This window comes from Marmota marmota, unplaced genomic scaffold, assembly GCF_001458135.2.
Source record: "Marmota marmota marmota unplaced genomic scaffold, marMar, whole genome shotgun sequence".
Taxonomy (NCBI): Eukaryota; Metazoa; Chordata; class Mammalia; order Rodentia; family Sciuridae; genus Marmota; species Marmota marmota.
Genome location: NW_026000026.1, coordinates 6,479,545 through 6,503,334, shown reverse-complemented (window position 1 = coordinate 6,503,334; position 23,790 = coordinate 6,479,545). Strand labels below are relative to the sequence as shown.

The following is a 23,790-nucleotide window of genomic DNA, read 5'->3' as shown; positions in this document are numbered from 1 at the left end:
AAGCCTGTCTAGGCAGGCGCAGCCCTGGCCTGAGTGCGCGGCCCGAGGCACAGGCCTCCATTCCGCTCTCGCCCCAAGGCACGGACCCCAGTTCCCGGGGCTCAGGAAGTGCCGGGAGCGCCTCATCCTTCCCTCAGCGGGCTCCCAGAACCACCCTGCTATGCCATGCTGGTCTCGCGCCTCACCTCGTCGGGATACGGTGACACAGGAGGGAATCCCAGCCGCGGACTGTAGCCGGCAATACCCACTCCAGCCGCTGCTCCGCCTCACATTCAAACCCTGGCAAAATGGCGCGGCGGCGGAGCGGTACCCAAAGCGCATGCGCGAGCGGCGCCCAGACCGGGGGCGAGGCCAAGAGTGCGCCGGCCCCTCCCGTGCGCCAAAGGCCAATCGCTAGGTGGCTCTGTTTTTTGCGCTGACGTCACAGGTGACATTGCCCTTTGGCCGTGACCGCTCTAAGGGACTTCCCAGTCTCTGTTTTATGAAACGAACGCAGATTCAGATTCAGCGAGTGGTTGCTGGACTGTGTGACCTACTTTGATGTCAGACTGGACACGTAGTAGAGCTCGGATAACTGCCACGTTCGTGCAGGAAGCAAAGCGGACCGAGGAACGTCCCGCCCCTCGTGGGGCTTCTGTTGTAAAGGGAGAAATGTAATAAACAAATGAATTAAGAATTCCGTATCTTAGTAAGTGCTATAAGAAGAAATTTTAGAAAACCAGATGGTATGATGGTATGATAAGCAGTGACTTGAAAGGTAAATGGGATGATCAGAGAAGCCCCTGTCCCCCAACAAAAGAAATTGACCTGACTTTCAACAAGGAGACAGGCTCCAAGGTCAGCCTGGCCAACTTGAACTTCCAGGAGGATGAGAACAGAGGCTCTGAGGCAGAATGACCTAGGCTGGGAGGGCCTTCATGGAGTTAAGAGAAGCCAGCAGGGGCCAGGTGATGTAGGTCTGATAAGACCAGGTCTTAAGTGCATCCATTACAGAACAAGGACCACATTTATATTTTTAAAGGCCTGACATTGCTGTGTAGGAGAATGGACTGCATGGGGGAAAGGCTTGAAGCAGAGAGGCCAGTAAGGAGGCTGTTGGAGGCATCCAGTAGAGCAATAGAATGGCCAGGATTAGGGTGAGTAATGGTGCATAGGAAATAATCTTAGGTTGGGTTTTAGAGGTAGAGCCCAGGAGGATCCAATGATAACACCGAGAGTGTGCATGGGGGGGAGGGGGGGGACAGGGACCAGTCCTCAGTTTGCCTGCCTCTCCTTTCTCCCTCAGCAGACCCAGCTGCCTCCACTCAGAGCCCATCCTTTGGAATTAATAGCTTACTACTGATAGACCCAACCTGATTTTTTCTTAAAATTGGGAGCCATCTCACCACAAACCATGAAAAGCTAATTTTGGCTTTACTATAAACTACTGCAAATTCTGAACCTGCTTGGAATGCCTGCTGGTGCCTTGAACTCACCCATGCCTGGCTCTCTGACCAGATAGCAGCCCTCTCTGAAACTTTAGTGACGCCTCACAAATCTTGACCTTCCCTGGCCAGATATTGACCCTCTCTGAGGCTCTAATAACCTTCATAAATTCTGATGTCGGGGCCAGCAAAAATGTAAACTACCATTTGTGTTATGCTCGTCAGAGTTCTGTTATCTGTAACCCCCTTTTGTGTAACTTTCTGAGCTATAAAGCTGGGCTGCAGGAAAGCTGTGGCTGCTGTTTTGTTCCCTCTGTTTTGGGTGGGAGAGGCAGCCTGAGCAGTCGAAATAATCAGCTTGCTTTAATTTGATTTTAATTGGAGTCAGTGGTCTTTTCTTGCGTCCTGGTCTAACAGCTACTCCAGAGACTGAAAGGCACCTGTTTGGTCATATTTGATAAAATAAATAGTACAAGAACACAAAGGTATATTGGTACCCTGGTTACAAAAACATAAATCCAATATCTGAATAAAAATGTAAAATGTTGCTTAGTTTGAGTGAAGAGGTTATGGATGTATATGGTATTTTATTATTTATCTGAAATTCACATTAGATAGGACATCCTATACTTATCTAGCAGGTAAGCAGGATGGCTACATTACATCATTGTATTTTCTTCATGGTACTTATCACTCTCTGAAATTAATTGTCCCTTTATTTATTGTCTCCTCCCCCAACCCGCCTAAGGACTATTCAAGAAAGGGGCTTATAAATCTTATTTATAGCTGTCCCCCAGCATCTAACACAAAAAGTAACTTCAATAAATATTTGTTGGATATTAAATGGTGTTGAATGAAATGTGTATAAATAGGTGCAGTCCATTGAGATACAATAGACATTGGTGAAAGATATATTTTCTACAAGCAATTGTGTGTGTTTGTGTGTGTGTGTGTGTGTGTGTGTGTGTGTGTGGTGTTGGGAAATTGAACTCAGGGCCTTGTAAAGGCTAAGCAAATCCTCTACCACTGAGCTATGTCCCCAAACCACAATCATCTTAATCATACTAAACTGCTTTCCTGGAATATTTTCCTCTAGTCCCATGGATAATGAATCTGGCATCTATTGTTTTCCATCTCTGAGATCCAATTACAAAGGACGCTGGCTGGCATCTGTTAGAAAACTCTTAAGCTGTGCCAAGATGATCTTGTCTTTGGATACAATTCTGGGGGTGGGGTCCCCAACATTTCCTTTTGCAGCCACCATAAGAACCATGCAGGCAGGGACCCGAGAGAGGCCACTCAGCATGGTGCATGGTGGATACCTGAGTGCTCCTGTGGGAATCACCACCACATGGACACCTGGGCTTGTTACAGCAGCTAAAGGACTAGGTTGGAAATAGTTGAGCCACTTCATGGAACAGGAAACTAAGTATTAATTCATTGTTTTCTTTCTTTCCAAACCATGATGAAATTATCTGTCTAATGTATGGAAAAACACCATAAGAAGACATATTGTCTATGATGTACTCCTGAAGAGAATGATCTTATTTTACATTTTATTTGGATTCTGAAAGGTGTGGGCACACTTGGTTGTGTTTGGGGAGAACAAGTTTTCTTTTGGTTCCATTTCATTGTTTTTAAAATTGTTTTTGTTTTTTGTGGTGCTGCAGATTGAATTTACTGAGCTAACCCCTGCCCACCCCTTTTTTTTAGAGAGAGAGAGAGAGAATTTTAATATTTTTTAGTTTTCAGCGGACACAACATCTTTGTTTGTATGTGGTGCTGAGGATCGAACCCGGGCCGCACGCATGCCAGGCGACCGCTTGAGCCACATCCCCAGCCCAACCCCTGGCCCTTTTTAAAATTATATTTTGAAATCTGGGGACACAGCTCAGTTGGTAGCCTTCCATGTGCAAGGCCCTGGGTTTGATCTCCAGCACCAAAAAAAAAGAAAAAAAAATTATTTTGAGACAGTGTCTTGCTAAATTGCCAAGGGTCTTGAACTTGTGATCCTCCTACTTCAGTCTTCCAAGTAGCTGGGATTACAGGCATGTTCCAGTGCACCTGGTTTCTTCTCATGTATTTTTTGGGCAGTGGGGAAGGAGCCCAGGGCATGTGTTCTAGCACTGAGCTCCATCTGCAGCCCTGCCGTTTGTAGTTTGATGTTGATCTCTCTCAGTCCTCCTTGCCTCCCCCGCTCCCCTGTTTGTGCTGCCTCAGGCTCAGCACGCCTTCGGATCCTTGCTATGGCCCCCACTTGAGAGGTGTCCAACCCTGTTCCAGTTGCTCCCTTCCACGGGTCAGCAGTCCATGGGCCAAGAGGGTGTGTCATCACCAAGCAAATGCCCCTCCAACACACTCCAGTGGCCCAGGGCCAGGCGTCTGTGGATACCTTTTGCTAGGCCACTTCATCAGAGGCCAATTACACGTCAGTGGTCAGTGTGTCGTGAGAAAGTCCTCCCCAGGCTGTTACACTCTGGTGTGCAGCTCTGAGAAGCTGGAGGATCCCACCTTTGAACCTGGTCTTCCAGGTCACTGAAAGGTATATATGAATAAAGGAATGAAGACAGGATCTTTTTTTTTTAAAAAAATATATTTTTAGTTGTAGATAAACTCTATATCTTTATTTTTCTTATTTTTATGTGGTGCTGACAGTCGAACCCAGTGCCTCATATGTGCTAGGCAAGTGCTCTACCACTGAGCCACAGCCATAGCCACAGCCCCAGGATCATTTCATCTTTGTTTTTGTGGTACAGGAAATCAGTCCCAAGAACATTCTACCACATAGTCTTGCTAAGCTGCCCTGGCTGACCAACTTGCAATCCTCCTGCCCCAGCCTGCCAAGTCTGGGATTACAGTATACACCATCAACCTGGCCAAGCAGAATGTTTTGTCTATTAGCTTGACATATAACATATATTTATATTCACAGCATGCGAGCCTTATTTGTACTTTGAACCCACTGCAAATGTTAGTACTATATTAAGAATATTCTCTGCCAGTGCACATTGGCACACACCTATAATCCCAAAGATTTGGGAGGCTGATGCCGAAGGACTGCAAGTTTGAGGCCAGCCTCACCAACTGACTAAGCAACTCAAGGACACCCTGTCAGGAGCCATCCATGGGCTGTATGTAGGCTGCCCGTGCATTGAAGCCTATTGAATAGGAGAATCTGGTGTCTGGGAATGACCAGTGGACCTTTCCTCTGGTTGACCGCCCTGACTCATTGTGATCCCTGTTCAAGCTCTGCAACAGGTTCCACCCAAGCACTGGAGAGGGGGTGACCTCCTGTAGCCACCCAGCCCCTCTGAGATGGGTATGACCTGCCAAGGTGCCAGTCAACCTTCTGACTGCAAGACATCATGAAGCAAGACTCGGCCCTTGAAGCCTCGTCCCTGCCTTTGATGTTCCCCCTTAAATAAACCACAGAGCCACCTTCTTTGCTAGCTCCAGCTCTTGTGTGGACGGTGTCTACCAGGGGCTCTGCTTTTGAAAGTATATTTCTGACTCTCTGTCTTTTGTTCTTCACTGATTATTCCAGACTTTAATTTCTCAGGTGGCTTACACCCTCCTCAGCAGGAAGAAGAATCCCCCATTGAGACACTGGCCGTCACCCCATAAGACCCTGCTCAAAATTTTAAAAATGAAAAGGCTTGGGACTACAGTGCAGTGGTAAAGTGCCACTGGGGCCAACCCCCAGTGACCCCCCCAAAAAAGGTTCTCTACCCCCAAGGGGCGTGTCCAGTGCCCCACATTCTCACAGTCCGCTCTCCAGCGCGTCAGAACAGCCCTTCCCCGTGTGGGCTCCTCAGGGTGACTGAGCAGCAGGGGGCAGTGGAGAGAGGGAGAAGTGGGCAGGGCGGAGGGAGAAGTGGGCAGGGCGGAGGGACAGGTGGGCCCTGAGGCCAACTGCAGGGCTTTGAGTCAGCCCAGTGGCCCTGAGCAACCTGGGCCCCAGGTGCCCCTCTATCCAAAGCAGGGATGGTGCTGACCAAGACATGCCTTCTGGGGCTGCTGTGAGGACTGGAGGCCGAAGAATGGGTGGAATGGTGAACAGAGGACTCTTCAGTCGGGAAGGCCTAGCAGGGGGCGGAATGATGTTTTCTTTCTGTCTTTATCTGGGTAAGGAGAAATGGAACCCCATTAAGAGCCCAGGGCTGTGGAGATTCAGAATGGTGCCTCACCAGCAGCCTCTGGAGGCCAGGAGCCTTGGGGGAGGGGACTCTCTCAGAAGGAAGCAGGTAACCAGGGCTGGGTAAGCAAGTCAGAGGTCTGGTCAAGATGATTTCTGACTCAGGTGTTTGGATGCCCGAGCAGTTCAACCTACACACAGGAGCTTTGGAACATCAGCTCCTTAGGGACCAGGACTGCGTTCTGCTGGATGCCCTACTTGGTTTTCCCAAGGTTAGCCTGTGACAGCAGGCAGTGTGGTTGGTGTGATGGTGAAGAGTCCATGCTGTAGAGACAGAGCCTGGGTCAGGGTCCCCACTCTGCCACTTGCCAGATGTACAATCCACACACACATCCTCAGTGGGCCACACTGGGTCAGATTCCTCATCTACAAAATGGGGGTGTAACTGCTGCCTACTACTTGGGATTCCTGTCAAGTTTAAAGACATTGTATGCAAAGCATTTAATTAGGTGCCTGGAGTACAGTGAACCATCGCCAAATGTTAACTTTTAAAAGGTGGCATTAGAGGCTTGGTGTGCAGTTCAGTGGTAGGACACCTGCCTAGGTGTGGGAGACCCAGTAATGCATAATGGAAAAAAAAAGGAAGAAGAAGAGTAACATACGTGGCTTGAAACAGTTAATTCCCAACAAAGGCAGAAAATCAGCACCAATTCCTTTTGCCCAGAGTTCTTCCTTCCAGGGTCCATGATCTGTCCACTGGCTTCTCCTCTGGAATGGTGCTATTTTTACCTGCTTCTTAAAGCCCACAGCAGGAGCCAGGCCTGGTGGTGCACACCTGTAATCCCATTAGCTGGGGAGGGTGAGGCAGTAGGATCGAGAGTTCCAAGCCAGCCTCAGCAACTTAAGGAGGCCCTAACCAACTCAGTGAGACCCTGTCTCTAAATAAAACACAAAATAGGGCTGGGGATGGGGCTCAGTGGTCAAGTGCCCAAGTTCAATCCCTGGTGCCCCCTAACAAGAACAACAAAAAAACCCAAAACAGCAGGAGAAAATCAACATGCAATTATTTAAGCTCAAAATCACTCAGCTAAAAATGTTTACTAGAACACATGGATATTGCTTTCTATCCTTTTCTTTTTTTGTAGTGCTGGGAATCGAACCCAGGGCCTCGTATTTGCTAGGTAAGTGCTCTACCACTGAGCTATAAATCTAACCTCCTGGGTATTTTCTTTCTCTCTTTTTTTTTTTTTTTTTGGTACCAAGGATTGAACCCAAGGGCACTCTATCACTGAGCTACATCCCCAGCCCTTTTTATTTTGAGACAGGGTCTTGCTAAGTTGCTGAGGCTGGCTTTGAACTTGTGATTCTCCCTGCCTCAGCCTCCTAAGCCACTGGGATTACTCATGTGTATTTAAAAAAAAAAATTGTTGTAGATGGACAGCATGCCATTATTTATTTATTTAATTTTTATGTGGTGCTAAGGATTCAACCAAGTGCCTCTTGTGCTCTACCACTGAGCCCCATCCCCATCCCCATCCCCTCGTGTGTCTTTTTTTTGCACCGGGGATTGAACTCAGGGGCACTCGACCACTGAGCCACATCCCCAGCCCTATTGTGTATTTTATTTAGAGACAGGGTCTCACTGAGTTGCCATTGCTGAAGCTGGCTTTGGACTTGCGTAGCACCTGTGGCCTCTACTCACTAGATACCAGTAGTCATTTCCATCTCAGTTGCGACAACCAAAAATGTCCCAGGACATTGCCACATCCCATTTGTCCTGAGCCCCTAGGATTACAGGCATGTGCCACCACGCCTGGCTTCATGTGTATTTCTTAATCAAGATAAATTCTTTAAGCAAACTTGAATTAGGTTTATGAAGGGAAGGTTGCAAAAGCTTTAAGCAAGGACTGGCAGTTTCTAGGAGATGGAAATTGACTCATATAAAAAATATCTTCAAGGGCTCAATCTTCAGTTGAGCACTAGATAACGGCAGCTCGCGTCAGGAGACAGGCACTTTTTACAATACTAAAATCACTTTTGGCAGAATCCTTCACATTCCTTCTCCTCCTTCTTTTGCTGTGGACATTCCAGGAACAATTTAGATTCCCTTTCTTTTCTTTCGTCCTTTTCCTTTCCCTCCTACCCTCTTTATTTTTCGTGTGTGTGGGGGCTTGATGAGGATGAACCCCATCCTTGTGCATGCTGTGAGCATGTGTCCCATCACGGAGCTACACCTCAGCTCTCCGCAAACTTCTGAAATTCAAAAGCAGGCATACTACACGTTTGTCAAATTCAATGAACCATCCTGGTCTTCTGAAGAAATAAAATTTTGTCTGAAACATATTCTAGTTTGTTGCCAGGGTACAAATGCCGTCTAATACTGAAATCACCTTTCAAAATGCTAAATTGGCAGTTTCCTAAACAAGGCGGAGCTGGCCCTTTCTTAGCCAGAAATCCTGGGATAGTCTCCTTCGTAAGATGGCTAAGCTGATCTTTTTTTTTTTTTTTTTTTTTTTAATAGGTAAGTCAAAGAAAGCAGGAAGTACCTGCCACAGACTGACTCTGGGCCCACCTCTGCTGCCAAGCTGAACGCAGCCTTCTGTAAGGGTTTAGTCTGTTTAGTTCGGGGTTTCTCAGCCTCTGCACCCTGACATTTGGGCTCTAGAAATTCCTTGCTTGGGGGTTGTTTAGTAGCATCTGTGGCCTCTACCCACTAGATTAAAAACCACTGTTGTTGGCAGCAGGTTGAAGAACACTGCTCTAGACAAAACCCTGGCAATGCCTGCTCTGAAGACAGGGACTCTCTGCTGACCCTCCCAGGAGGGAGGACTTTTGTTCTGGAGAACAGTCCAGCAGAGATGAGCAGTTTTACTTCAAGGAATTAATAAAGATGACAATCAGTTGCAACAGTGCTTTTTTTTTTTTTTCTTTTTTTGGTACTAGGGATTGAACCCAGGGACACTCAACCACCGATCCACACCCCCATCTGTTTTTTATTTTTTATTTAGAGACTGATTCTCACTATACTGCTTTGGGCCTTGCTAAATTGCTGAGTCTGACTTTGAACTTGCGATCCCCTTGCCTCAGCCTCCTGAGCCACTGGGATTACATGCGTGGGCCATCACACCTGGCAACAGTGGAATATTTTAAGTACAATAATGATTTACATATATATTTTTACATATATATATATATTTGGAATATTTTGGAAAGAATGAGTTCTGAATTCTAAGGCAGACAATCTGAGCCTTGATTTTACTGTCCTTATCTGTGTGAACCACAGAATTGCTCATCAGGGCCCTGCTGGCTCCCGTGCCAGGCTGCTGTCATCCACCTTCGTGCCAGTGGGGGTTTGTTCTCGTGGACACCAAACACTGGTCAAACTAACTAATAAAGTGGATTCAAGCCATGACGGGGTTTTCTACCTCTTTTTTTTTTTTTTTTAATGAAAATTAAGACCCACAATTAATATTCTCCCATTAATAATTACATTTGTTAAACACACAGGCCAAATTTTACCTCCACCTGAAAACTACAAGCTTGTATCTCGAATGAGGTCAGACTCAAGCTAATCCAAAACTGTGGTTTGGTGTATATTTTTAATCACTACATTAAAAACAGGTTTACTTTTTAAAACTTTATTGATTTACCACCTGATCAAAGCATGGGATATTTTAACAATATTATACATAATATTTTTACATAGAAAACTTTACATAGCATTTCATATTATATAATTCTGCTTTATTCTTTCAAAAATGTATACATCCACTGGGCAAGGAATGCTTTTCATTAAATTACCAATATTAAATGCACTTAATCATTGTGTATAGATTAACCAAAGTAGCTATTAACTAACTTTTAGGCATTTTAAGGAGGTAAAACATACATTTTGCACATAAAGAAATATTTGATGTAAATATGCAGATAATTTTTTTTAAAAATTAGAATACTGAGAAAAACTACACCTTTGATGAGTGTCATTTTTTTGAGAGCAAGGATTTCCAGATATATTCATTCTTTTAAAATAATTCAGTTTTGGTTTCTTTGTTTTCCAAACTGCAAAGCTACTGGTAGCAGAACTCCAGGGTTTCGTGTGAGTTCAAGCTGTGTCTACCTTAACAAAGGTACTAAAACAGAATTCAGAAGGAACCAGCTTCTATTGAAACCAATACCCGTTTGCATCATAACAACAAACGTCTGGATGCGAGGGCCATACTTGCATTTATTAGCAGATCACTGAAATAACCATAAAGACTATTAAACGTAGAGCCATAATCACCACAGAATAACAAAAAAGGTTTGGTTTTTTTATTTGTTTGTTTTTGCGTTTTGTACAAAAGTTACCTGTCAGAGGAAAATGTTGTTTCCAGATAATATTATACAATTTTTATAATGTATGTTCTTTGGTTGTACATGAAGAGTACAAGGAAAAGGTATACTTGACACTAAAGGTGCATATTAGAAATAAAATTTACCATCCACCGTTTGTCGTTAAGATGCCAAAGCTGGTGATTTCCCTAACAGACAATGAAGAAAAACAAAATTGCTCAAGCAGCAGTATTATAACAAAAACTTTTCTCTAGAGACCCAGCACAAATAACCAACACTTAATAAAGCATTCTGAGAAAGAAATAAGGCCTTGGAAATGCTTTGCTCTCCTCCGTGACTTTTTAAATACTAATAGCATCCTGGCCGATGCTGATGACTGCACACGCCCTTTTCACTAGTGTTTGTGTGGCCCAAGCCACATTCACCACGAGAGGACAGACTTATTCACAGAAAGGAACTTAGGCTGAATGGCTTGTTACTGGAGGTAAGGGATTTCCTCTGTTTGTCATTGTCCAGTGACAAGAAAAACTACCCTGAATGGTTTTACATCTAGTCTTTAAAAGGTCCATTGCTGGTACAATTTAAAGGATTCGTTCTGAAAATTAATTTTTTTTCTTGTGGTGCTGGGGATTGAACCCAGGGCCTTGTGCACGCAAGGCAAGCACTCTAACAAGTGAGCTGTATCCCCAGCCCCCAAATCTTTTAAATTAAAAAGAAATGCAAGCCTAAACGTTTCAGCAAGTCATAAAACACAATGACATATTTCCTAACCTGTGAGAGGCAAAAGTTAAAGAGAAGGCAGGAGGACCCTGGAGAAATTCTGACAAACAAAATGCCACCTGAGAGCCTCAGAAGGAAAGGAAAGCCACCTGTCGGGGTGGAGCTGTGGGCAGGACACAGTGACGAGCAAACACACAGATTCCCACCTACACCTCAGCACAAACGTCAGTGGGGACAAGTGACTTGCGGAGGTTGTGACGAGCAACACCGCGTGGCGCAGGTTTCCAAGTGCAGCATCAAGATGCAGCAGATCCCAGGACCAGTCAGTCGCGCTGCTCACGCCTCCCCACACAGGCAAACCTCCCACAGTCCCTCCCTGCTCCACTGCTCAGCTCCTCCTACCTACGGACGGAAATAAGGTGAAAACCTAAGCCTGCTTTTGTTCTTTGGTAGAGAAATCAAAACACTTTTTGGGAAAGAAAAAAGTAGGTAAGAGTACTGCCGGCCAAAGTCAAGACATTTCTCAAGGCTGTTAAAAACAACAACAAGAAACTTAAGAAATCGGTCTCTCAGTAATAAGCAAAAGCACCAGAAATCCTTCTCTAGAAAGAAAAAAATATCTGATTTTACAGATAAGATTCCCAAACAACTAACTTCTAAGGCACCAGAGTTGACACCGACACACCCCGATTTTCAGGACTAGAGTGCAGGTGGAAGCCTGAATGTCCCCAGCCACGTTGGAGACCCTTCTGCACTCCGCGCTGCCCAGGCCGAGAGTGAGCAGAGTTCTCTTCTCACAGTGCAGCGCGCTGCCCCTGCCACGGCGCTGCTCGACCCTCTTGCCATGCTGCGCACACAGGAGCCGGAAGCTCTCCTCGCAAAGGCATGCAGCTCCTTACGGAGAGCAGCCGGTGCCAGGCCTGCCGCCTGCGGCCACTGTCCCAGTTCACCTATGCTGGCCCCAGCTGCTCTGGTCCCACCGTGATGTCAGCTGAGGAAGCTCATGGCAGCAACCCTTCTCATGCACCGTTACTGTCCCTCTGTCTCAGGTCCCTCTGATGAGGACCGTGCAAGGCAGCAACACGAACCATCAGTACACTCACTCTCCTGAGGTAAAAATAAAAGGTTTACTCAAAGGTAAATGAACTCTGGGTCAATTACTACTTCATATATTAGATTTCAGTGTGTGTGAGATGGACAATGTATTCTGGAAACTTTAACTGAACACCCATCCACAAATACTTACACCAAGGAAGGTCAACCATTTCATTAAATTGTTCACTTTTTCCCTAAAGACTTTTTCTCCCCACACTACTAAAACAGAGAGCCACGAGGCACTACATTTTTTTTAACCTTGCAAGCTCTTAATTCTAAATAAACTCTGCCTTCAATCAAATCTTCAATAATATTTCTTTGTAAAATACTTTAAAAAATCACTCAGACACAAAACAAAACATAAAAACAATCCTCCTCTCCTACCTTTCCCCAGACTAAGCAAACGACAGCTGACTGGCACTGACAAGAGCACTCAGACTTATCTGACACACTCAAACACAACAAAGAACCCAGCGTACTTTAGGTGGCCGTTAGCCGTTACAAGAAATTTTATTAACATACTCTCTAATAGTCACGAACCTATACAGCTATGTTCAGTATTTTCAAGGAGAGTGACTTCCTCTGACAAAACATTGACAGCCAGTCATGGGACTTGGCTAGGAAATAATGGCATTTGCAGTGACAGATTTGACAGTTTGATCAGTAAAATGGAATGACCCACGAAACAGAATCCCCACCAACTGTGCTACCTGGGTATACAACAACTTAATGAAATGCCACAAGCCTTAGTTGGGGACTTTGATAGGGCCAGCAGAGAGGCCATCCTTCTCCAGGCCATCTGAGACCCAAGGCGGCAGCTCCTTGTTTCCGTGTGACTCTTCACAAGCTGTGCCAGTCAGAGGTGGCTTGACGGATGTTCTGCAGAGCTGCAGCAGTGGCCTGCAGGGGTCAGGGCTACCACACTGGTGACAGTGTCGGTGCTACCTGCGATGGCTCTTCCGGGATCCATATTTTATACACGACACCTATCCGTAGGAAGAACTTTCGCAGAACTGCTCGGAGCTCAGGGATCAGGTCAAACTGCATAATCTCACACAAGTAGGGATAGTACATTGAAGCATGTGCTTTGAACTTGAGGTGGGAGAGAAGAGAGAAAATTAGACATAGGGCTTTTTTCTTTTTTTGCACCAAAGATGTAAAAGTACTCTAATAACACTAATATAACAATCACTATTATTATTAGTTTGTGGTACTGGGGATTGAATCCAGGGATACTCTGCTCTACCACTGAGTGCATTTTTAAATTTTAACTATTGGGTATCCTTTTTTGGTACCAGGAATTGAACCCAGGGGCACTCAACTACTCACATCCCCAGCCCTTTTTCGTATTTTATTTTGAGACAGGTCTCACTGAGTTGTTTAGGGCCTCAGTAAGTTGCTGAGGCTGGCTTTGAAGCCATAATCCTCCTGCCTCAGTCTCCTGAGCCACTGAGATTACAGGCTGCACCACTATGCCTGGCTTTTTATTTTAATTTGAGACAGAGCCTCACTAAATTGCCCCGACTGGTCTCAAACCCCTGTGATCCTCCTATCTCAACCTCCCAAATTGCTGGGATTACAGGTTGCACCACCATGTCTCACTTATAATTAACTTCTTTTAATTATATTAGGATAGTTTTGCTACCAAAAGTCAACAGCCCTGTCATTTTGTAAAGCAGGTTCCTAGGTTTAAACCAAGATCTCACAATCTGAACCCTCTCTTCCTGCACTGAGAATCACTGTGCTGTTCCCAACAGCCATACGTGTGACTTGAACCTTAGCTTTTCTAAACTGGGGTTCTTCCAGAGAAAAAGCCCTTCTGTCTGAAGGCATCAATGGTTTGTAATGAGTTAATTTCCCCTCAGTGCATCTAGAATGGTGTTGGTTATGTAGCCATTACTGGGAGAATTCAGAAAACAGCAACTTCAATTCGGAATGAAAAGCCACCCAGCCAGGTACAGTGGTGCACACCCATAACCCCAGACGCTTGGGAGGCTGAGGCAGGAGGATGGCAAGTTTGAGGCCCGCAGCAGCAACTCAGTGGGACCCTGTCTCAAAATAAAAAGGGCTGTGGATGAGGCTTAGTAGTAAAGTGGCCCTAGGTTCAATCCCTAGTACCACACAAAACAAAAAAAGCCCCAAAGCCTCCCAAACTCCCCATCCTAGAGGAGCTATCAAGTTCACTTGTTTATTGTACCTTTTCATCATTTATTTTGAGGGTCTTGGTCAGAAGTAACAACAGGAGGCTTGTCCAGGCCTCCCGATGGCTTTCAGAATTCACCGTGATGAAATAGGCCAGCGCTTCGCTGCACACACTGGAGTGAGAAAGGAGAGGCGCACACCTGGTTAGCATCTCTCGGCTGGGAGGACCCCCCAGTGCCTGCAATGAGTGTTCCCTGAGCACCCACTCTGGCTGTGCCCTCAGGGGCAAATCACTGAGTCCTAGTTTCTTCAGCTGCAAACTGGGAGAAAGTGACTGTACCAAACCCAAGGGGTTGCTGCAGGGATGAACAGATACCTGTCAAGAAACAGCTCAGCTCTGGCTGGCACCAGGCAAGGGCTGGGATCCGGCAATGCTTGTAGCGCAATAAGTACAAGAACTGATTATTCCTAGTTTATTACATGATTGTCTTTCCTCTCAAAGCACATATAGTTTTTTTTTTTTTAGCATGTTAGAGGTAGAAAACCCCGTCATGGCTTGAATCCACTTTATTAGCTAGTTTGACCAGTGTTTGGTGTCCACGAGAACAGACCCTCTGTCTCTTTTTTTTTTTTTTTTTTTAATGAAAATTAAGACCCTTTATCTCCTTTAGGGAAACTTTTATGAGCCTATGTAGGTAATTCTCTTTTGGATTTGATTTAAGAAATGAACCAATAGTGTTTTCTTTAATTAATTCTTTTTTCAGCAATAGCTTATTAGTTGGTACTCTCATTGTAAGACAGTTGGGAAATGCATAAAGTTAGACAGGAGCAAAAAATTATAAAACAGAAAAAAAGTTCTGTCATTCTAAGGGATATATGACAATATTTTGGCATACTTCTGTTTGTTTGTTTTTTCCCTTGGGTCTGGTGCTAGGGATCGAACCTAGGGCCTCATGCATGCTGGGCAAGTGCTCTACCACTGAGCTTCTTCCCTAGTCCTGAGAAATTTCACTTTTACTGGCTGTAAGTATCCCATCAGAGGTTATACTGTAATTTAGTTATTCATTCCATTGTTTAAATTTTTTTCCTAAATTACACCTACAGTAAGTATTCTCTGTGGGAATCCTGGTTCATATTTCTAAAATAAAGAGATTCTATAATAATAGAACTACTGAATCAAGGAGAGTAAACATTTTAGGGCTCTTGGTATATAATCCCACTGCTTTTCAGAAAGATCATGTCACTGTGCACCCCCACCAGCTGTGCCTGGGACCGTGGGCATCACCGACCCTGTGCTTCCAGTGCTTCACGTCATCATTTTTAAATCTTAAAGAGGCAAAGTGAGGCTGTGAGCCAGGGGGTGTCCGGCAGTGGAGTATGCTTTGCATGCACAAGGCCTTGGGTTCAAAGAGGCGCAGACATCATCATTTTGCTGATGGACAGGAAGTGGGTTACAAAACTGTACTTTTCTGTCTGGGCTTTTTTCTCTGGGGTGCCACTGTCTCCCCACAGGTGCATATCTACATTGAACGACTAGGCATCTCCTGGTATCCATGTGATTCATTTTTCTTGGAAAGGAGGAATGATGGGATGTGGGCTGACAACAACTCTAAAGAGGACCTAGTCCCAAGAGGGCACTGACCTGGCCAAGGCTAAAGGGCTCCAGCCAGAGTCGGGAACTCATTCCTGCCTGCAGAGCTTCTTGTTGCTCATGATTCTGTGCCTGAGGGAGGTCTGTGAGTGAAACAGGGGAGGCCCTGACCTCTCTTCAGGACACCAACAGAAGGACAGAGTGTGGGAACACCAGCCTATAGGTATCTTTCCCCTGCTCTTCAATTCACAGTGCTGTGTCATGTGTTCTGTACATGACAGATACAAATGCAATGGGAAACCAATCTTCTTACGTTAAAAGTCGCTGCTGTATTTCACCCCAGGAATCCCTGCGGTTCTCATCGACATACATCCGAAACAGGATCCTCAGACAACAGGCCAGGCTGCTGGTTTCTTGTTTGAGAAGGTTAGGTTTTGACTTGCCCTTAAAACCTAGAGATCAGACAGTCATATAAGCAGTGCAAACAAAAGGCAATGCTGAGAATCCTGTGAGCGCCGGTCAGCTATTCCCTTTAGGAAATACTGAAGCATCCCACGGCCTCAGTGTAGCTCAGGTGTGATCTTGGATGAAAGCAGTCACGACTCTCCAGAAGTCGTCCTCTGTAGGAATACCCTGCCTTGCTTGTTTGATGGTAAAACCATTGGCTACTTCTTCAAGTGTAACAGCTTGGAAGAACTCTAGCATTTTTCTAAGTTGCAAGATCCACGCCCCTGCCCCCGCCCCACTAAAGCACATATAAGAAGAGTTTTCTAGGGCTGGGGCTGGGGCTCAGACAAAGAGCGCTCGCATAGCATGTGTGAGGCCCTGGGCTCGATCCTCAGCACCACATAAAAATAAAATAAAGGTATTGTGTCTACCCACAACTAAAAGACAAAAATGTTTAAAAAACCCCAAAAAACAGTTTTCTAAACAAAGTAATACCAATCTGCCAAAGAGACACGTGCACACCAGTCTTAAAAGCAAAACCTCATTACAGACTAAGACATAAAACACCTGGATATTTTAGAATGACACTCCTTAATTGTGGATTAAAATAGCCATTTGGGGAAATTTTAAGTAATGGTAATATTACCAAAAAAAAGTGTCACTTTTGTGCAAATAATGAGACTATTCAAAAAAATGAGAATCTCACCACGGGGGGGGGGGGGGGGGGGCAATGGGTTTAATATATATATTTAGGGGCTGGGGCTTGGTGGTAGTGCACTTGCCTGGCATGTGTGAGGTACTGAGTTCGATTCTCAGCACCACATATAAATATATAAATAAAATAAAGGTCTATCAACAAATTATATATATATATTTTACCCTGGGATTTATGCGTTTATTTTTGGAGGCAAGATTTAGAGAGAAACTCTAAAGCCTCAGAAAACTGTATAAATACTGTTTCTTAAGACACCACACTTTTCATATCATAACTATTTAAAAATTTTTTTTTGTTGTAGATGGACAGAATGCCTTTATTTTATTTGTTTATTTTTATGTGGTGCTGAGGATCAAATCCAGTACCTAATGCATGCTAGGCAAGTGCTCTGCCACTGAGCTACAGCCCCAGCCCATGTCATAATCAACTTTTAATGTAAAATTTATGACCACCAAGAGCAATTAAATTCTCCAACTTTCATTTTGTTTTTCCATCAAATACTTCCTGAGAATCTATCATGTGCCAGGCAGTGTTTTGGTACTGGGATGAAATCTACCCAATATCTAACATAAAAATATCTAAATTATTTGAGCTACATTTAAAATACCAGAAATATCTGGAAGGCTTTAATGTTTTAATTTGGTAACCAGCGTGGCCTCACCTGCTCGCCACAAGACAGTCCGCTGCTCATAGTTGGAGTTGAAGGCCTTTGAGAATGAATGGGACTCCTGCAAGCAGTCCAAGAGCTTGAAGAGGTGCTGGGAAGACATGTACTTGTACATGCCCTGATCCTCTGTGGCGATGTGGATATCTGCATCCAGTGTGTCTTGCTGAAGAGAGATGACAGAAGAACTCAGTGAAGTCAATGCAGTGGTTCTGGACATAGTGAGAGTGGACAAAGGCAGTGGGGACTGTCCAAAGGTGATCTTCTTGCAAGATACCCTCTAGTCCTCAATGCCCCAACCATTTCCATCTGAAGCTTGCTCACAGGTAGGCGAAGGCATGTCCTGTGCTACTGAGTGATGGGTGACTGGCTGGCCAATTTTTTGGTTTTGTCAGTACTGCCTTTATTGAATGACCAGCGGTGTTGTGTCTCTAGATATTTCACTACAGTGTTGTATTTTTTCATTGCATGAAGAAAGTGAAAAATAAAAAAATAAAAGTGTAATAAATATACAAAAAGGCTTGCGTTTCAAAGCACAGTAACCAAAAGATAGAAACTGGTAAGCAAATCCAAGGGACATCCTGACCTTCAGTCAGATGATATATAACCAGTAAGCTCAATGACTGTATTTTTCAACTGTGAAAGAAAAAAACTACAAAACATGGATGAAATGCTCAAAAATTTTATTGAACATGTTGCCTAAAATCTGAGACATAATTAGGGTGGTTTTTTAAAATAATTTCTTGATATTTCTAGAAACAAACCCATCTTCCTTATAAGCCAGGAGTCACAAAAATGGACTGTGTAATACTTCCCAAACTGATCTGTTAGGTTCAATGTAATCCTTATCAAGATCCCAGATGATTCCATTGCAGACACTGACAAGCTGATTCTAAAATTCATATGAAAGTGCAAGTGACCCAGCACAGCCAAAACAATCTTGAAAAAGACCACCACTACATGAGAGCTCACATTCCCCAACCTGCAAACTCACTTGGAAGCAACAGCAATCAGGACAGTATGGTACTGGCATACAGACAGAGGTGCACCCACAGAACAGATGGAGAGGCCAGGAGCAAAACCTTACAGTTTATAGATCAAGTGGTTTCTAACCCAAGTGCCAAGAAAATTCACTGGGGAAAGAACAGACATTTCAATAAATGGTGTTGAGACAACTGAACATCACAGATGAAGAAAGCTGGATCCTTGCCGTGATTAGCAAGGATAAGCTAAATGCATCAGAGATCTAAAAGAGCCAAAGTTGTAAAAGTCTTAGAACACAGCCTCAAGTGTGACTCTGATTAGGCAATGCTTTCTTAGAACTGACACCAAAGCACAAGGGACTAAAGAAAAATAGATAAGGTGAAAGACTTTTGTGCTTCAAAGGACACCAGAAATTGAAAAGACAACACATGAAATGGGAGAAAATAGTTGCAAATCACACACCTGACAAGGGACTATTATGTTAGCATATATAAAACTTAAAATCAACAGGAGGTAAGTTTAAAAATGAGCAAAGGATTTGAGTAGACATTTTCAAAGATACAGAGATGACCACATAAGTTGCCCAACATCATTAGTCATTAGGGCAATGCCAATCATCCACAATGAGACACCATTCCACATGCACCAGGACGGCTCTGGTCATAACTTTTTTTTTTTTTTTGAGAGAGAGAGAGAGAGAGAGAGAGAGAGAGAGAGAGAGAGAGAGAATTTTTAATATTTATTTTTTCGTTTTCGGCGGACACAACATCTTTGTTTGTATGTGGTGCTGAGGATCGAACCCGGGCCGCACGCATGCCAGGTGAGCGTGCTACCTCTTGAGCCACACCCCCAGCCCCTGGTCATAACTTTAAAAGGGCGACAACCACCACCGAGGGGATGTGGAAAAACAGACCCTCACACACTGCTGGTGGTGATGTAAACGGTGTGGTTGCTGGCACAGCAAACTGGCAATTTCTCAAAAAGGCAAAGAACATGGCCAGACACCTGCACTCAGGATATACCTAAGACACACGTGTCCTTCGAGAACTTGTGCACAGTGCTCGTGATGGTACCATTTGCAACAACCACAGTGGAATCCACCCAGAGGTCTATTAACTGATGAGTCGATGAGCAAAAGGTGGCACAGACACGGAAGGTTGGTGCCCAGCCAGACATAAAAGAATGAGGTGCTGATACATGGAGACTGTGTAACGTGAATGAACCCAGAAACATTCTGCCAAGTAGGAAGCCAGACACAGATTGTATGGTTCTGAAAGTCCAGAAGAGGCAAATCTATCGAGACAGAAAGCAGCCAAGCAGGGGCTGGAAGGAGAGGGACTGGCCAGGACTGCTGGTGTGCACAGCATCTCTTCTTACAGCGATCAAAATATCCTCAAATCAGACAGTGGAAATGTCTGTACAACTTGTAAATATGCAAAAAACATGGGATTATACACCTAAAAAAGGGCCGACCTGGGTGTGGAGGGCCTGTGGTACAGCAGCTGCCCCCTCCTCTGTGGCAACAGGGCAGACCGGGAGGTGGCTGCTCCTCTGCCTGGTCTAGGAACTTGTGTGGCCCACCATCTCCACCCTGCCCACCTCCCCAGTCACAGGGTCTACTGCCCCTGAGGACGTTAAGGTATAATGTCCCATGGCATGAGGTTACTGTCCAACTTCTGGACTCTCCTCCTGTTTCAAGAGTCCCTTCTATAGAGAAAGCTGCATATACAAAACAGAAACACACTTTCTGAAGGAAAACTGGGATCTTTATGTACAAATCTTCCCTCTCAATTATTTATGGTGAAACTGTATACCAAAGGTACAGAATAATGACAAGTAACACTTTCCTGTAAGCACCTAAGTAGGGGTGGCAACTAGGCAGAGATATGCTGGTAAATAGGCTTTAGGGGCATAAAAAAAGAAGTGTTTGCTGGTATCTGTGGTGTCAATAAGTTCCATTATGGCCAATTTCAAGCGACCGATAGGACATTTTTGAATGTAGGCCTGGAAAGAGATGAGGGGTATGGGGGTGGGAGGGCTGATGGATAGCCAGCCAGGCTGCTCCAGCACGCCACTGCCCCTGAGCAACCCCAGGGACAGTGTGCCCAGGGCCGCGGTGTTACCTGGGCAGCGACCATGTGCTCGGCGTCCTCCTTCTTGCTGGTGGCGGGGTAGAACACAATGTTGTCAATGGTCTGAATCAGTTCCAGCTGGACCACACACTTGATGAGGAGACTGGCAAACAGCTTCTGATCTACATCAGATGGTGAAAAGTAATAAAGACCCAGCCCAAACCACACGAGCAGTCAGCGCGGCAGTCCCACCATGTGCCTGGCATAATTCTTGAATGGCCAGCAATGAATGAAGTGGACAAACCCCCAGCTCCCACGGCACTGACTGACAGGTAAGATTTAAGGTGAAAAAGAGCATCAAATGATACTGTGAGGGAGAGGCGGTAGGAAGCAGCAGGGCCAGGCTGCAAGTTTAAATAAGCAGAAGTTTCAATAGCTTCAAATCTCCCTCTAAGACGTGGTCCCTGAGCAAAGACCTGAAGAAGAGGAGGCAATTAGCTCTGCAGGCTGTGTGTCCTCCAGCAAGTTTCTGTCACCCCGGGGCCACCCCTATGAGCAGCTTTGGATTGTGCCCTGATCACATGGGTTTCAGGTCCCTGCAGTGACTAGCCTCTTTTGAGGACAAAACCTTAGCTCTGCACAGGTATGGGGACAGCTCTTCTGAGTTTTTAGTTTCTGGATCACTTTCTGTCCAACTAGAAGCAGGAGCAGCTTTTTCTGCACTTTCTATTTATTTTTTTGGTGGGGGGAGGTGGTTACCAGGGTTTGAACTCAGGGGCCCTTGACCACTGAGCCACACCCCCAGCCCTATTTTGTTTTTATTTAGAGACAGGGTCTCACTGAGTTGCTTAGGGCCTTGCCGCTGCTGAGGCTGGCTTTGATCTCGTGATCCCCCTGAGCTGCTGGGATTACGGTGTGTGTGGCTGCACTTTCTACTTCTGTATACTTCACAACTTTCACCACCTGGAGTGGTTAGCAACCTTGACTAGTCAATAATTCTCCATTCTGAATCTCCCCTGTTCAAATCAGCAGTGCAGTTTCTGCCTACTGACTAGACTCTGACCACCCATCTTTGCGTTCTTGATTGCCTGGGGATCAAGGGTATCCTATGTAGAGATCTTCCCAAGTGTTGGTTGACTTGACTACAGTAAAAGCAAGGGTTCCTTCTCACTTATTGTTATAGAATCAGAATATGGGAAAAGTTAAAAAGTTTACGTGAAAGAAAACAAGATGGCTAAGCTGTTTTCAAGTTTTTGACAGTGATTATGAAATTACTTAAACATAACAATTCTCCTTGCAGAATGTTTTAACTTCTGAGAGGCTGGGGATGTAGCTCAGTGGTACAGTGCTTGCCTAGCACGTACAAGGCCCTAGTTCATTCTCTAATAGTGTAAAAGAAAATAACAACAAAAAAAAGGTGGGTTTTTTTTTTTTTTTGTATTGGCTATTGAACTCAGGGGTGCTTTACCTCTGAGCTACATCCTCAATCCTTTTTTCTTTTGAAATGGGGTCTCCCGAAGTTGCTGAGGATCTCATTAAATTGTGAGGCTGGCTTTGAACCTGTGATCCTCCTGCCTTAGCCTCCCAAGTTGCTGGGATTACAGGTGAGTGCCACTGTGCCTTGCTTAAGGGAAAAATGTTTTAACTTTATTTATATATATATATATGTGTGTGTGTGTGTGTGTGTGTGTGTGTATACACACACACATATATGGTGAAACTACAGATGTTAAAAAGGAAGAAAATATGAACAGTGCAAAATTTCACCTACCTGAGCTCACACCCAGAAGGGAGCCCGAGATGGGAGTGAGAACAAAATGCCCATTCCCTGCACAGGAGGTGGGGCTTGAGTCTCAGCCCCGCCCCCCAACACGTGCAGACATCTTGCTGCATTGACAATGGCTGTCCTGTGAAAGACAGGCCTACCTGGCTCCACCCAAAAACTCACTACTTCATCTGGAGCTGACCATGAGATAGGCCATCCACCATTGGACCCCGGAAGGGACTGCTATGAAGCAGTTCCTAAGTGACAGTACTGCCATCCCAACACGGTGCCTTTTAAATGGTTTTCAAAGGTGACTACTTTACTCTAAAGGAAAACCTTAGAAGAGAACAGTGACCACATGCTGCTTTTGTATTGTGTGCTGCTTCAGAAATTAACTTCAATGTCATCACCTATAGCCTGGTGTGATAAGGATGGGGAAGGACCACTATGAAGACAAAAAAATGGGGCATGCAGCCTCGAAAAGACCAGCAGAATGCTTTAAAAGTTCTGCTTCCTCACAATGCCAAAGGGTGTCCGAGTACTTCACGTTGGCAAGTCACATTATCTAAATCCTGGTTCACTCTTCCAAGGCTAGTATAAGGATTAAATGAGACACACATAGGAAACAGGGCACAGTGCCCGGCACACTGTCACTGTCTTCAGAGCTGTTGATACTATTTTTAAAAATAAGATACAGTAAAATACATCATAAGCTGTAACATTAAGAGACAAATTGCCTAAAGTAATTTCAAAATGTGTATGCAGAAAAAGGAGTTCCTCCAAACCACTAAGGATTAACAACCACTCCACTACAAAACGAGCAGAGATGAACAGAAAAAGAAATGTCTTTTTTTTTTTTTTAAGTGGTATTGGAGACTAAACCAAGGGGTGCTCTATCACTAGGCTCACACAGTTGCCCAGGCTGGCCTTGAACTTGCCACAGCCTCCTCAGCTGCTGAAACTACAGGCATGAGCCAACATGCCTGGCTAGAAGTGGTTCAAAAACATATTAAAAAACCCACTCTTATTTCAATCATAATTAAAAAATTGTAAATCCAGGTATTCACAAAGATAATGTAAGCAGGTATAGCCTTAATGAATGGCAATCTAGAAATACCTATCAAAATGACAAACATGCTTATCCACTAACCCTACAATTCTAAGAATTTACTATATAAACTAATAAGCAAAGCAGTATTATTTGTAACAGAAAAAACTATAAATGAAACAATAATAATATAAATGTCCACTATTAGGGATCTAATTTAATAGACACACCTACATACCAGAATAACAACAGTAAAAACTCTTTAAGTACTGATTTTGAACGAGCTCTAAAGTATATTAAAGCAAAAACAGAATAATTCATGTATTCCATGATTTGCATAAGCAGGAGAGGAGAATTCAGATGGGCACCTATGGGCATGAGCCAATGTATATGTGTATATACTTTTTGGCATGTGAATAAAATGACCGCAGAAGGCACATGAGAAACTGGCAGCACTGCCAACACGGGGAAGGGCACAGGTCATCCACCTTTGGACCCCGGAGGGGACTGCTATGAAGCAGTTCCTAAGTGACAGTACTGCCATCCCAACATGGTTCCTTTTAAATGGTTTTCCAAGGTGAAGGCCTAACGGGGAAAGAGGTTTACCCTGTTTAAATTTCTGAATCACACAAATGTGTTACCTGCTTCAAATAAAG

At 44.5% G+C, this 23,790-nt stretch overlaps 2 protein-coding genes across 3 annotated transcripts in view; both read right to left on the bottom strand.

The window, feature by feature from the left end:
* The window catches only part of Cse1l (chromosome segregation 1 like), a 42,819-nt gene extending 42,496 nt beyond the window's left edge, over window positions 1–323 (bottom strand). The window contains exon 1 of the mRNA XM_015479355.2: window positions 186–323. Within this exon, the coding sequence (XP_015334841.1) occupies window positions 186–321 (136 nt within the window). The 5' untranslated portion in view covers window positions 322–323. The remainder of the gene's footprint in view (window positions 1–185) is intronic.
* An 8,858-nt stretch (window positions 324–9,181) lies between these two features.
* The window catches only part of Arfgef2 (ADP ribosylation factor guanine nucleotide exchange factor 2), a 76,151-nt gene continuing 61,542 nt past the window's right edge, over window positions 9,182–23,790 (bottom strand). For both annotated transcript variants that reach the window (XM_015479351.2, XM_048810823.1), the window contains 5 exons: window positions 20,373–20,503; window positions 17,263–17,431; window positions 15,753–15,891; window positions 13,904–14,021; window positions 9,182–12,798 (listed from right to left, as the gene is read on the bottom strand). In XM_015479351.2, coding sequence (XP_015334837.1) covers window positions 12,622–12,798; window positions 13,904–14,021; window positions 15,753–15,891; window positions 17,263–17,431; window positions 20,373–20,503 — 734 coding nt within the window. In that variant the 3' untranslated portion in view covers window positions 9,182–12,621. The remainder of the gene's footprint in view (window positions 12,799–13,903; window positions 14,022–15,752; window positions 15,892–17,262; window positions 17,432–20,372; window positions 20,504–23,790) is intronic.